A 13,432-nucleotide genomic window follows, 5' to 3' on the forward strand; every position below is an offset into this window, starting at 1 on the left:
AGGACCCACCTGAACCAGCATTTATAGAATAATACGAGTTTGACACACACAAAATAAAAGTATTGAACCCCCTTGCTCTTTACCTAAATGAAATGTCACAGGACTAGGAAATTGCTGGAAAATATATGTACTTTTTCTTCCTCTATGACTGGGGCATGTTAGGCTTACAAGAAACATGGGGTACTGCGGCTGCATTAATCAAGAGATAACAACAAGTATTTATCCTTGCAGCCAAGTGAAACACGTTTTGTGGACAATTGGGTGGCTTTTCTATATATGTCTCAAAAGCAATAGAAACCAACATCATTTTGATAGATCAGCCCTTTGCATCATTTCATATAGTAATTTTAAATCACTCTCTTCTCCATAGTAAAATCGATGATATCCCTTAATTCAATGTTTATTTGAACTCACATTAAAGTGACCTAAGAGGAAAAATCATTACCTTGTGTGATACAATTGAGGATTTAGCCTACCAACACCTTGGCCACAAAATTATAGTAACCAGCAATTTTAATCTTACTTTACTGGGCAAATTCAATAATTTCTTATTCAGGTCACCTCCTAATGCCAATCGCTCAGACTCCTCTAACCAGGAATCCTTGAGGATCATCATCAAACTGTTTCGATCCTTTAATCTTTCTCACGCATTGTTAAATTTAAAATGTCCGTTGTGGACACACATCACTCACATTAGACTATGATTTTGTATCCCAGCTGTTATTTGCTGCCTGTACAGATTTTATTATTCTGCAGAGGCCTGAGGATGATCATCTGGCGCTTGTTTTAGGTTATGATTTCCAACTAAGTTGGGATGAATGCATCAAAATGACAGGAAACATGGACATAGTCAGTGAAGATGATGAGATGGAGCATCAATTGTAAAACAAAATTAGAGGAATGGACATTTCTTATACGAAATACGGAGATATTTGGCAGCCTTCCGTATCCTCATCACTTCTTGTTACTTTGGGCATCAATTACTAAATTATTAATTGACACTTAGACCAGTAGCAGTAAACAAAATACGTTCTCTGAGTTCAAAGCTCATATGAGGAAGATTTGGTGTAAGCCTACTTTAAAAACACTTGGAACCAATTTCAGGGAGCCCAAAAATTACTAAAAAAGACACTGCAAAAACCCTTAAGTCTCTCTAGACGAAAAACTATCATAAGTTGCTCTGGGAAGAGAAAAAGAAATACCTTGATCAACAGTGGCTACTAATGTACAAGCTTTCCAGGCAGACAGATCAACCCAAAGTCTGTCAGTTTGTAAATAGCTTTGACTGTAATAATTGTGAGAGTTTTGGAAACTGGGTTGGATGACTAGATTGGGTAAAGCACATAAATCATTTTTATCACACATTTTATACTGCTGAATGCATTACTACTGATTATACATCAGTCAATTCTATCGACCCCAATGAGCCTCCCTCTCCTAATGAACTAATCACTGTTAATAGCACAGTGTTTGCCCTCAAGTCTATTAGATCTAATGATGACGCAGGCCCAAATGGCGTCCTGGGCATTTTATCTAAGTTTAATACAGATTATTGGGTTCAGTGGTTATTTTCACTACATCTAGCCTTTGTCCAACTGGCACAAGTGCCCGACTCTTGGTGTGCTTCTATCCTTCACCAACAATACAAGCAGGGGTGAAAGATCTGATCCTACTAACTATTGTTTATTTGCACTTTGGGTGTGGAATCTAAGGCCTACTCCTGGATTTTACTAGGACAGCCAGAGGGATGGGCTGAACAAAGAAGACTAATTCTATTCCTTCAAACAGGGTTTAGATCCAGCTGTAGCACCATAGATAATATTCTGAACCTATCTTTTATGGGGAATAACTCCACCCTCCCATATGGAGTTCCTCTGCTTTCTTTGACTACACTGCCACATTTGATGCAGTTGATTGTCACATCCTATGGGCCAAGCTTATAAAATGGAGCATTCATTCCACCCTGTTGAAAGCTATCATTTCATTGTATTCTGACACCTGGGTAAGAGCAAAGGTCTTAAAAGGTTACAAGATGTCAGACTACATTAAATCAAAGAGGGGCCTCAAATAAGGATGTGTCTTGGCTCTTCTGTTATTTGGCCCTTGCACAGGCAATAAAGCACTTTCTATGGCAAGAACATTTCCACACAGGATTGGTCAGCAAAAGATCCAAATCCTATAATGCGCAGATGACATGGTCATATTAGTTCAAGCTGAGGTGGGGCTTCATAAAGCATTAAACTAATTGCATACATATGATCAAACTAATAAGCTGGCTGCCAGTAACCCAGAAATCAAGGTAGTAGTGTAGAAGCACAGTAGTATTCGAGAAACATAAAAACAAAGCAAATAAACTTAGCAACACAGTCTTTCCAATCTGATCTACACATCAGCTTATATTTATTTAGATCTCTTGCATACTGATGTATGCTCTTCTAGATGTTATATCCCTCATATCAATAATAAAGCATCCACTTTAATCTTAGCACTTTAATCTTTGCACTTTGCATAATAAATTTCTAATTGCACAGTTTCTGTGCTGAAACAATTCTGAAAGTTATTAAGGGCTAAATATTTAACTACACTAACTGAAGCTCAGCATACTTTTCTAGATACATTTTTACCTATTTTAGATCTGATTCACTACAAGGTTTATTGGAAAGTGTTCAGTCTTGCCTCCTATGCACAAAGAACTATTTTATGCTAAGTTTAATTAACTGGCCTATCTACTAGAATAATTTATTTTAATCCTAATTATCAGCAGCTTCTGTTGCAGATCTCATATTGTTTCGTTGTGGTCCTGGTTAATATGTACAATAACATTTTTGATTCACTTGTGATTTCCCTATTTGAAGAATTGGAGAGAAACCTAGAGAGTTTTCAGGATAGCTATAGTAAGGAAACCCGAATAGTATGGGCGCAGGATTTTAGAAAAGGAACAGGGATCCTTCTTTCTGTGGCTTGGAGATAACAGATGGGGAGGAGCTTGTACACTTCCAGCATACCCCTTTTGGGGAGCTCTGAATAGATGAATGCTCACTACATCCCTGGTATTATTAATATTATTATTAGGAGCTTATAAAGCGCACTTATACCCAAGGGTGTCCTGGCGCTGCACACTGAACTCCCTGGAGTACTAGGGGCTTAATCCCTAAATAACCAAGCCTTCAACCCCTTTCTAAAAGAGAGGAGCTCCTCGGCCTTCCTAAAATGTGCCGGCAGGCTGTTCCAAGCTTTCGCTGCACCATAGGAAAAGGTATTTCCTCCCCAACTGGCCTTTTTTATTCTGGGCACCGCCACTAGTTTGCTTTCGGAGGAGCGCACTGCTCTCCCTGGCACATACCAATCGAAGCACCTATTCAAAAACTCTGGGCCACTGCCCTTCAATGCTTTGAATACCGTGCACAGCGACTTAAATTGAGCTTGTCTGGATACCGGCAGCCAGTGCAGTTGCCGTAGTCCCTCTCGTACAGAGGCAAACCTTGGAATGCCTGTTAGCAGTCTCGCCGCCGCGTTTTGTACCATCTGTAGTCAACAGATTTTTTTTTTCCAGATTCAAGTACAGACTATTACAGTAATCCAAAAGCGACAGAATAAGGGCTGAGACTGCTAACCTGAAACCATCGGCTGGAAGAGAACATTTTATTTTTCTCAATATCCTGAGGATATGGAAGCATTTTGAAACCACTCCACTAATCTGCTCCCCAAAATCCAGTTTCTGGTCCATGATCACGCCCAAATTCTTTCCCTTGCACGTGGGGACTGGTGGCTTCCCCAATGCGGTACAAAAGTCCTTTGCTCACTTTGCCACTGGATTCAAGCAAGCCTGGCTGAAGACGGCTGAAATGCCAGAAACCAGTCCTAGGAAGCTTGTTTCCGGTCCAGGGAAGGCATGGCTGGGCAGTTCGGGCTGGACTGTTCCCATGAGGCACAGGGTCAGACTGATTTGCATATGGCCATGTCTGAACTGGGGTGGCAGAGTGAGCTAAAGAACGGTGATGGATCAAACCCAGATCTGTTGACTGGGTGTGAGTGTTTGTTTGGTTCTGATGCTCCGTCCATCACCACCCCCTTTTGTACCGCTTTGTTCGCCATAAGTTGGCAGGGTATGCTCAGACGTTGAGTCCCTTGCTCACTTTGCCACTGGATTCAAGCAAGCCTGGCTGAAGACCGCTGAAATGCCAGAAACAAGTCCTAGGAAGCTTGTTTCCGGTCCAGGGAAGGCATGGCTTGGCAGTTCGGGTTGGACTGTTCCCATGAGGCACAGGGTCAGACTGATTTGCATATGGCCATGTCTGAACTGGGGTGGCAGAGTGGGCTAAAGAACGGTGATGGATCAAACCCAGATCTGTTGACTGGGTGTGAGTGTTTGATTGGTTCTGATGCTCCGTCCATCACCACCCCCTTTTGTACGGCTTCCCCAATGCATCAGGCCACATATCCGGAGTCCAGATGTTAGGGTTATTCCCGAGCATCATGACCTCGGTCTTTCCTGCATTCAATATGAGGCAGTTCGAGGCCATCCAGCCCGCAATGTCTTCAGGCAGTCATGGCACCTCGCGGCCATATCCACTTGCGACCCTCGTTGTATGGCTAACACGATTTGTGTGTCATCTGCATAGGAAGTGAGTTGCAGGCCAAAAGATCTTATCAAGGCTGCCAGCGGGCTGACATAAATGTTGAAAAGCGTGGGGCTCAAGAAGGAGCCCTGTAGTACCCCGCAAGGGAGGGCAAAGGGTTTGGACTTATCAAGCCCCAGATCAACTGTCTGGATTCTGTCGGCCAATAAAGATTTCATAAGGCTCCAGGCAGTGCCTTCCACCCCCGCCCGCGACAACCGGTCCATCAGCACCCCGTGATGGACTGTGTCGAAGGCTGATGACAGATCCAACAAAATCAGGACAGCCACCCCTCCCTGGTCAACCGCAACTCTAACCTCCTCCGTGGCCTTAATCAAGGCCAGTTCCGTGCTGTGTCCTGCACGAAACCTAAACTGCGTGGGGTCGAGTGCCTTGGTTCTCTGAAAAAAAGAACTTAATCGCCTATTTATGGCCTTCCCCAGTAATTTACCTGGAAGCGGAAGACATGATATGGGGCTGTAGCTATTGGGGTCATTTTTATCAAGACTAGTTTTTTTTTTTTAATGGAAGGATAGAGGCGACTTTCCACCTCCTAGGATAGTTACCCGAATCAATGATGGTGTTGAACACTGGGGTAAGTGTAGTAGCAATGACCTCGGGACAGATTTTAAGTACCGCCACCGGGCAGGGATCACTAGGCGCTCCCGACCGGGCAGTCCGCTGAAAGCCAATGACCTCCTCCGTCTGTAGCGGACTAAAACTTACTAATCTATCCGAAGCCAGCCTCACCCTAGAGTCGAGGCTAATTGCTGCTTCCCCTGCCTCTCCTTGAGAATTGAAGAAGGAGGAGAAAATCCCTTCCACTTTTTTCAGAAAAAGGGTGGCTAGCGAATCGCACAGTGCCGGACTACTGTGTGTGATGGGTTTGGTGGGAATCGTAAGCTTCGTAATGGTCCTAAACAATTCTCTGTAGGAAGAGTTGGCCTTCTTTATCTGATCAGCAAAGTAGGCTTTTTTGGCCTCTATTATTAATTTCTTATAGAAAGTAAGGCTCTCTTTATACTTTTCTTTATTATTGGAACTGTACCCATTCCTCCATATCCTCTCAAGCCTCTTGCAGTCAGTTTTGTGTTTCTGCAGAGTATCGGAAAACCAAGGGGCAGAGGGCTGAGCCCGCCTAGGAGTAAAAAGTTTAACTGGCGCAAATTTATCACAGGTCCTCTCAATCCACTTTGAGTACATCTCCTCTGCTTTGTCTACATCAGCTGGAATGCTGGGGGTAATTAAGGTTAGAAAATTGCCCATCTCAGACCTATCTATATTTTTCCATGCCCGGATAGCAATCTTGTCCCTTGGCTTGGAGTCAGCCTGGATCTGAGACACTTGTGAAAGCGTGAAAATGATAGCTGCATGATCTGTCCATGGAAGCGGCAACATTTCCAATATGTCCGAACCGGCGTTATTAGAAAAAATGCCATCCTTTGGTATTTGCCAAAGATTATAAGGTACTTGGAGCCCCTTTACCCTCCACACATACAGTGGTGCTCTGAAGGGTAATGAGATTGATTTTATTATGGTGTCCCAGGTTTTAGCTAACTTAATATTAGATTATGATGTATCCATCTCCTGTATCATATCAAAACCAGATCATTTTATTTGGGAGTCTTAGAAATGTGCAGGGTGGAATCTTTTAACTACTTAGGCCTCCCAGTGGATCATCATTTAAACAGCCGTGCCCTTTGTAATAGTAGGGCAGCCCGATGTTAAAGAGTTGTGGAGTCTATTTTTGCGCGCCGACTAGGGCACAAGCCGGTCCGCAACCTGATTAGTATTTATAAAAGCAAGTGTACCCCTATAGCTTCTCATGGCACTGGCGTCTGGGAGCACAATGGTGCAGGGCCTTTGAAGAGGGTTGAGGATACATTTTTACATCGACTTTTGACAGTCACCCCATCTGCTCCTTCATATATGTTATGTTATAATGCATTTGTAACACGTGCGGATACTCAGGAGTGTCCCGGCGCGGGAGGCCACTATGAGGTGGGTTTGTCCCCTCTCAAGGACATGATTAAGTTGGACGATTGTCTTTCCCAGGATTACGCCCTGGCGATTCCGTGGATTAATGATATTATTGAGGGTTTTAGGTTTCCCTGAGTTTTTTCTTAATCCTGCAAATATCAAGCATGATGTAGCTGCCAAGGTGTATTCAGAGAAAGGCGGGCCTCCTTCACCAGGCACATTTCGATAAACTCGGTAGTAGAACCAACTATAATTTGATTAAAACAACGCTGGAATGTGAATTTTATCTAATAACATTTTTTAGCTTGAATTGCTGGTACTATCGGACCAGGTTTCACTTTTAACTCACTACGTTAACTAGTATGTAGATTGGAATACTTCACTGCCTAGTTGCCCCTGTGACCATATTGCTAAACAAACAAACAAACCACCATGCACTTTACACTTTTTTGTCAATTATTTTCCCTTCACTGAAAGCGCTTTTTTTATCCTAATTTTTTGTAGATCTAATTTCTGATCTTACAGAGTGACATTTAAATTATTTTAAAAACTGTGTAATTTGGAACTTTCCATTGCAATGGCCAACTTTGTTCGCTTTTCGCTGAGAATTAGAAATAGATATGGGCCTCTGTAATGTACTATGTTGAATGTTTCAGGTTGCTTTTGTTTGGGGCTGTGTCTTTTAAAACTTTGTTTTTAATCTTATTTATATTGCTAGTTTTTATACACTTGATTTAATTTGTGCTTTTATGGATTTGTTCGAGCCGAATAAAGATATTTGACTGACTGGCTAAACAAGATACCCAGATTATTACAATAGGCTAAGGATTTTGTTGTATTTTGTCTCTCATGCGGGGGTATGGCCTTACTTTGTTAGCAGAAGAAGGGACTCTTGTTCCTTTTTTAATGTTATGGGACGTCATAGTCTCTTTAGTGATTGTTTTATATGTATTTCTATTAGAATGGCATGATAATATTGCTTACTCAAGATATTTCCAAACAATCTAAATACATGCCTCCAGCTTTCTGTAAGGTAAAACGAGCATTGGCCAAAGCCAGTAGCTCTCTCCTTGCTGACCTATTGGTTTTACCAATGCTTTTTTGCTGATGCTGTGCTGCATTGGGGAAAAAGCAAAAAGAAATGTAAAAGACGTGCTGACACGGCCGCTGCTGGCGATCGCTTATTTCCCCTGGTGCACCCATGAGTCATCACACATGCATGTGCCAGTGGAATGACGCAGGTGCCATATGTATTGATTTCTTATTTACTGATCCAAGATGGTGGACACTGTTTGGATTGGTAGATTTTATTTCTTTTTAAAAAGAATATTTTTTACCGAGCAAGCACTTTCTGCACTGTGTAGCGGCCCAGCAGCAAATAGAAGTTGCCTGGTGCTCCAAAACAAAAACTAAATAAAAAAAGTATGAAAAGTGTATGAGCAGTTCGGGGAGCAACAGACATATGGGTTAGGGGAAGCAAGAGCGGGTGGATAGTAAAGGAGAAAAACAGCACATGAGTGAGAGCAACACAGAGGTGGGGAAATTTAGCAGACGGCGAAGCATACAAGAGAGAGAGGTAGCAACACGTGAGGGAGGTTTCAACACGTGAGGGAGAAAGCAACATGTAAAGTGGAGGAGGGCAGTTATTTGGCAGGGGATCTCACAAGAGAACGAGCTGGAAAACACAGGCACTCTCATGAAGTAGATAACCAAAAAGAAAAAAGTAGTTCCCTTAAAGTGAACAGTAGAAGGATACAATCCAGCCACTCAAAAGCATGGTAAAGAGGTGATGCTCCATGGAACAGACAAGCACGAGATGAGGAAGGAAAGCCATCGAATAGGAATCAAGCTACTGAAGCTGACAATAAAGGTAACCAATAGTAAGCAATGGTTGAGTTGTAGGCCTACTGCAAGTTGTAGTTAAACTCACAAGAGGTTGTTCGCAACCAGGGAGCTTGCACTGTCTTGTAGGCTTGACCAAAAAATATATGGAATGAATACACAATAGATGGGATTCCATCACAAAAAGATATGATTCACTGGAGAACAAAGGGTGCCTTGTTCTGAGTGCTGAATCAGACCCTACCAAACCTGTGAGGGAGAAAACACTGATAGGAAATATCCAAGAGGTAGAACCAATTAGCTGCAGTCACTTTAATTAACTATCTTTCACCCGAAGTTTGAAAAGTGAATTAATAGAAGACACTTGTCAAAGAAGTAATAAAAAAGAACATATAGCCATACGCTTGTCTCTGGGACATGTCTAGCCCTCCCGTGACTCACAGGCAGTGGCACGTTACCCACTTTCCATGCTTTTGACTTGGGTTGGAGTTTACCTAAAATTTGGTGAAACAAAATGGCTTTAGTCCAGATGATAAAAATCATGAAAATAACCAGCTTTAGAGCACAACTAATTGACCCTGAAATGAAAGAAGGGCAGGTAAGCAAAACTCAACAGCTCCAACTCGTCTCCTTCAAAAGCAGAACTACTTCTCTCCTTAGAAGACACATTGAAACAACCTATGGCACAGACCGATCCAGAGAGGCTCTCGATCAAACGAGCCAATCTCTCAGCTATATCCTGACAACGTATCCTCAAGAACCGTCATGCTCTCCAGCCATCCTGAGCAGACGCCGCCACTCAAACCTCGTACTAGTCTCTTCATCTTTCAGTCATAGCTGTTGATCACGTCATGCTGCCAACTCCCTGTAAAATAGCCCAGACAGGCAGCCACCATGTTGCGTTCAGGTGTTCCTTGCAAAACCTACGGGACATGCCGGTAGAGCCGTTTGACTGTATAACCTACATCATTACCACAGGGAAAAACGTAAACACTTTTTACCCTTATTGACATCTTTTAGTTGCACCCGCAAGTGGACAAAAAAACACAACAATCACGTAACGCAAATTTAAAACAACGTAATCTAGCCCTCGTAACGTCTGGCTGCATCAGGTTTATAGAAGCAGTCAAACTTGATTAAATACACTTATTTGGCGCAAGGCAGGTTCCGTTGCATTGCATAAGAGGGGGACAGCTACAGAGTGGGGAAAGGAACAGGTTTCGAGGATCATTTGCGGTCCATTAATAACCAGCTTGGCCTGGGGCACCTGGACCGCACGGTAATAATCTGCCGGACGTAGATGCAAGTTTAAACTGAAAAGTGTTTTTCAGGAGAGAAATATTATTTTAGAAATCACAAGCATGTTGCAAAATCATTTTCTATGGTGCTGAAAAAAAGCACGTTTTATTTGAAACTATATAGGAATTGAGGCTCTAAGATATTTGCCCGCCATAGCGTTACTTAAAGCAGCTTATATCGTAAGAGGTAGTGTTGTTGGTTAAGGCCTCGCTGACAGCGTCGCGACCTGAGAGATTTCTCAATTCTTTACACCATTTCTGAGTGCTCTGTAGCTACTGTGGATGGCCTTATGGAGATACTGCGGCCAGAGAGTTAGCATTGTGCTTTAGACTTCACTGAGAACTACGTAACTTGAATGATGGATACCTCTTAAGGGTTCGGTATGCCATCTGAGGTGTAAGTGACGTGTAGAATCTGAGACCTTAATGACATTCTTGCAACCTATGGAAACACTCTGTTGGTCCCTACTGGGAGCTGCTCTGCCAACCGAGCCACCCTGCGTGTTCTTTAACGTGAGAGATAGCTCTGACGTCTTCACCATTATGGTAAGTACTTCCTAGCTCAGATGTACTGAAGTTATGAGCAGCCGAAGGATGAAAGCTTAGGCAGACCTACCATGATTCTAATCTGTTGTATTTACACATAGAGGTCCAATTTTCTTTTTTTCTTTTTGTATTACTTTTCAGCCAAATGTGTGAAATATATCTTGTGCAGTGGCAGAGTTTTTCTGTCTCACATGCTTCTGGGCACACCAGCCTCAGCAAGGTACTTTTTAATTACTAAGTATAATACAGTGCAATGATATACATCATTTTCTTTACAGGCGTAGAAGAAAATATTCAGGAAGTTGTTGGGCATATCACTGAAGGTGTCTGTCGGCCGCTAAAGGTAAGACGTTATTTTAAAAATATCTTAAAATGTTTCTAATTTTGTTTACATTAATTTGCTAATTTTATCCTACTTTAGTGAAAACGTGTGTTACAGTGGGTGCATTTACTTAATGCCAGACGGTTTGTCCTCTTGCTGGGCACACTTGATGGAAGGCAGGTTGTGTTGGGCTCCCTTTACGCTCCAAATACTGATCAAGAGGTATTCCTTGCACGGGTGTCTCGGGCTCTTGCGGGGTGGTCCCATGTCCCGTGGATGCTGGGCGGTGATTTTAATGCAGTATTTGACATTGGCCTGGATCGCTCCCACCCTCCTTTGCTCAATACGGCAGCGAGGACGCAGGCGGCAGCCCTTACCCGTTGGGCACAGGGTTGGGGTCTAATAGATGTTTGGAGGGCACTACATGTTAATATGCGGGAATACTCCTTTTATTCCTACCCCCATAAGCTACATACCCGATTGGATCACTTTCTTTGTTCCCCTGAGTTTTCCACGGCGGTGCTACATTGTGAGTTCAGGGGGAAGACAATATCCGATCATAATCCTATTGAAATGCGACTAACTTGGGGCCCTTCCTTGACTCCCATCCTTGTATGGCGGATGCAGCCGCTACAGCTCGAGGACCAGGTATATCGGCATGCACTATCTACAGCTGTGGACACCTTTTTTGCTGACAATGAGGGCTCGGCCTCGTCCAGAGCAATTGAATGGGAGGCCTTCAAGGTGACGATCCATGGGGTTGCAATGGGAACGGTGGTGGGATCGCGGAGGGAGGTGATTAGGGAACTTACGGATATGGAGGGGAGGCTGCAGGCCCTAGAGGTTGAGCCGGTGCGGAGCAATTACAGTCTGCTAGGATTAAATACGCTGAGCTGCTGGAGCGCTTACGACTGTTGGATTTTGCTGCTTATACCCAACGAACGCACACGTTGGTAGATAGGGCAGGTACCCTCTTGGCGCGGATGATCCAACCGACACTGAGCCCTACACCAGTCCTGGCAGTGTACACCATTACTAATAATTTAGTTACGTCCCAGAGGGACATCAATCTGGCTTTTCAGGAACACTATGCTCGTTTATATGCGGCCCCTCGCGTGGGTGATCTAGCGCCCGTACATGCGTTCTTGGCAGAGGTTCAACTGCCTAAGATCTCGGATGCAATGGCCGAGGAGCTGGCTGCCCCGATCACGGCCGGGGAAATTAGGGTGGCAATAAAAGCTTTGGCCCGAGGCAAGACGCCGGGTTCGAATGTCCTCTCAGTGGAGTTTTACTCCACCTTTGCGGATAAGCTGGTTCCGAGATTGCTACAACTGTATACTACTTCTCTGAAGAAGGGCCTTCTCCCGCACACTACTAAAGAGGCGATCGTCACATCCTTATTGAAACCGGACAAGGTAGCGACGGACCTTCTGTCGTATAGACCCTCTCAATTCTAAATACTTTTTACAAGATACTCAGTAAGGTGCTGGCGGCGCGACTACTGCCCTGTCTGCCTCTCCTGATCCACACAGGTCAATGTGGATTCATTCCCCATCGCAGCACCTCGTTAAACATCCGCCGGTTGCATGCCCTGATGCGCGCGGTGTCGACATCTTTCCCGCGGGCTGGCTGTTTGTCCTTAGATGTGCGCCAGGCGTTCGACACCCTCAGTTGAGAGTACATGCTGGCTGCGTTAGCCATGTTAGGTCTGCCCCAGTCTTATTGCGCATGGATTAAACTACTGTATACCGAGCCAACGGCGCGTGCCAAGACGGGTAGGGCCATCTCTCCTATGTATTTGATATCCCGGGTCACCCGACAGGGGTGCCCCTTATTCCCTATGTTATTTGTCCTAGCCCTGGAGCCGCTATCACAACATCTGCGGCGGATAATGGCCCCGCTCGGTATTCCTCTCCGTGGTGAGACCCATTCTATATCGCTATACGCCGATGATATGCTGTTATATTTCCGTGACCTGGGGGCCGATAAACACCCAATAGCTGCTGCTTTCGCCAGGTTCGGGGAGTTGTCGGGCCTGTTTCTTAACCCTACCAAGTCTGTGGCCTTTGCCTTTTACAATGCTCCAATGGCCCCTAACCTGCAATTCGGAGACCTGCAGTTTAAGGTTAAGCCGGTCACTTTCAAATATCTAGGGATTCATGTTTATAGATCGGATGCGGATACAATAGAAGGTAACGTAGTTCGTACCATCTCCTCGTTGCGCTCCCAGATAGCCTTCTGGACTTCACTGCCATTGACGATAGCGGGTCGGGTGGCTGTAACAAAAATGGTAGTGCTGCCCCGCCTTCTCTACTATTTTGTGAATATACCTGTTGTCCTACCAGCTTGGATTTTTAAATTGCTTGATACCTTATTATTATCATTGGTATGGGGGGCAGGTAGGCGCCGATTGGCGCTGGCTAAGATGCAGCTACCTACCACGCTCGGCGGCTTGGGGGCACCAGATTTTAGGTCGTATTGTATTGCGGGCCAGCTGCAATGGCTGGCGTACTGGTTGGCGGGTAAAAACCTATTTGAAATCGGCTATACCCCAGAACAGGTGCGAAGTGGGACGCTCCAGTCACAATTATGCCCTGGGGCCCCTAAATTGCGAGATGCACCTTACTTGTGGAGAGTAGCTTTCCAGTATTGGAGGCGGGCGGGGAGGATGGCGGGGATACAGTCCCCTTATGCCCCGAATGTCCCCCTCTGCGGTTTGCCGACTGGGAGGGGGGTGCTGACCCGGGGCCAGCTGCGGAGATGGTCTAATGAGGGAGTGGAATCGGTTGGGGATTTCTTTCTTGATGGCCAGTTGATGCAGCATG

At 44.5% G+C, this 13,432-nt stretch overlaps 1 protein-coding gene across 1 annotated transcript in view; it reads left to right on the forward strand.

Annotated features, from left to right (window-relative positions):
• Positions 1-13,432, forward strand: part of COG6 (component of oligomeric golgi complex 6) — a 472,069-nt gene that overhangs the window by 230,858 nt on the left and 227,779 nt on the right. Inside the window, exon 11 of the mRNA XM_085621768.1 lies at positions 10,564-10,628. Coding sequence (XP_085477894.1) covers positions 10,564-10,628 — 65 coding nt within the window. The remainder of the gene's footprint in view (positions 1-10,563; positions 10,629-13,432) is intronic.

This window comes from Triturus cristatus, chromosome 8, assembly GCF_964204655.1.
Source record: "Triturus cristatus chromosome 8, aTriCri1.1, whole genome shotgun sequence".
In the NCBI taxonomy this organism is placed as follows: domain Eukaryota; kingdom Metazoa; phylum Chordata; class Amphibia; order Caudata; family Salamandridae; genus Triturus; species Triturus cristatus.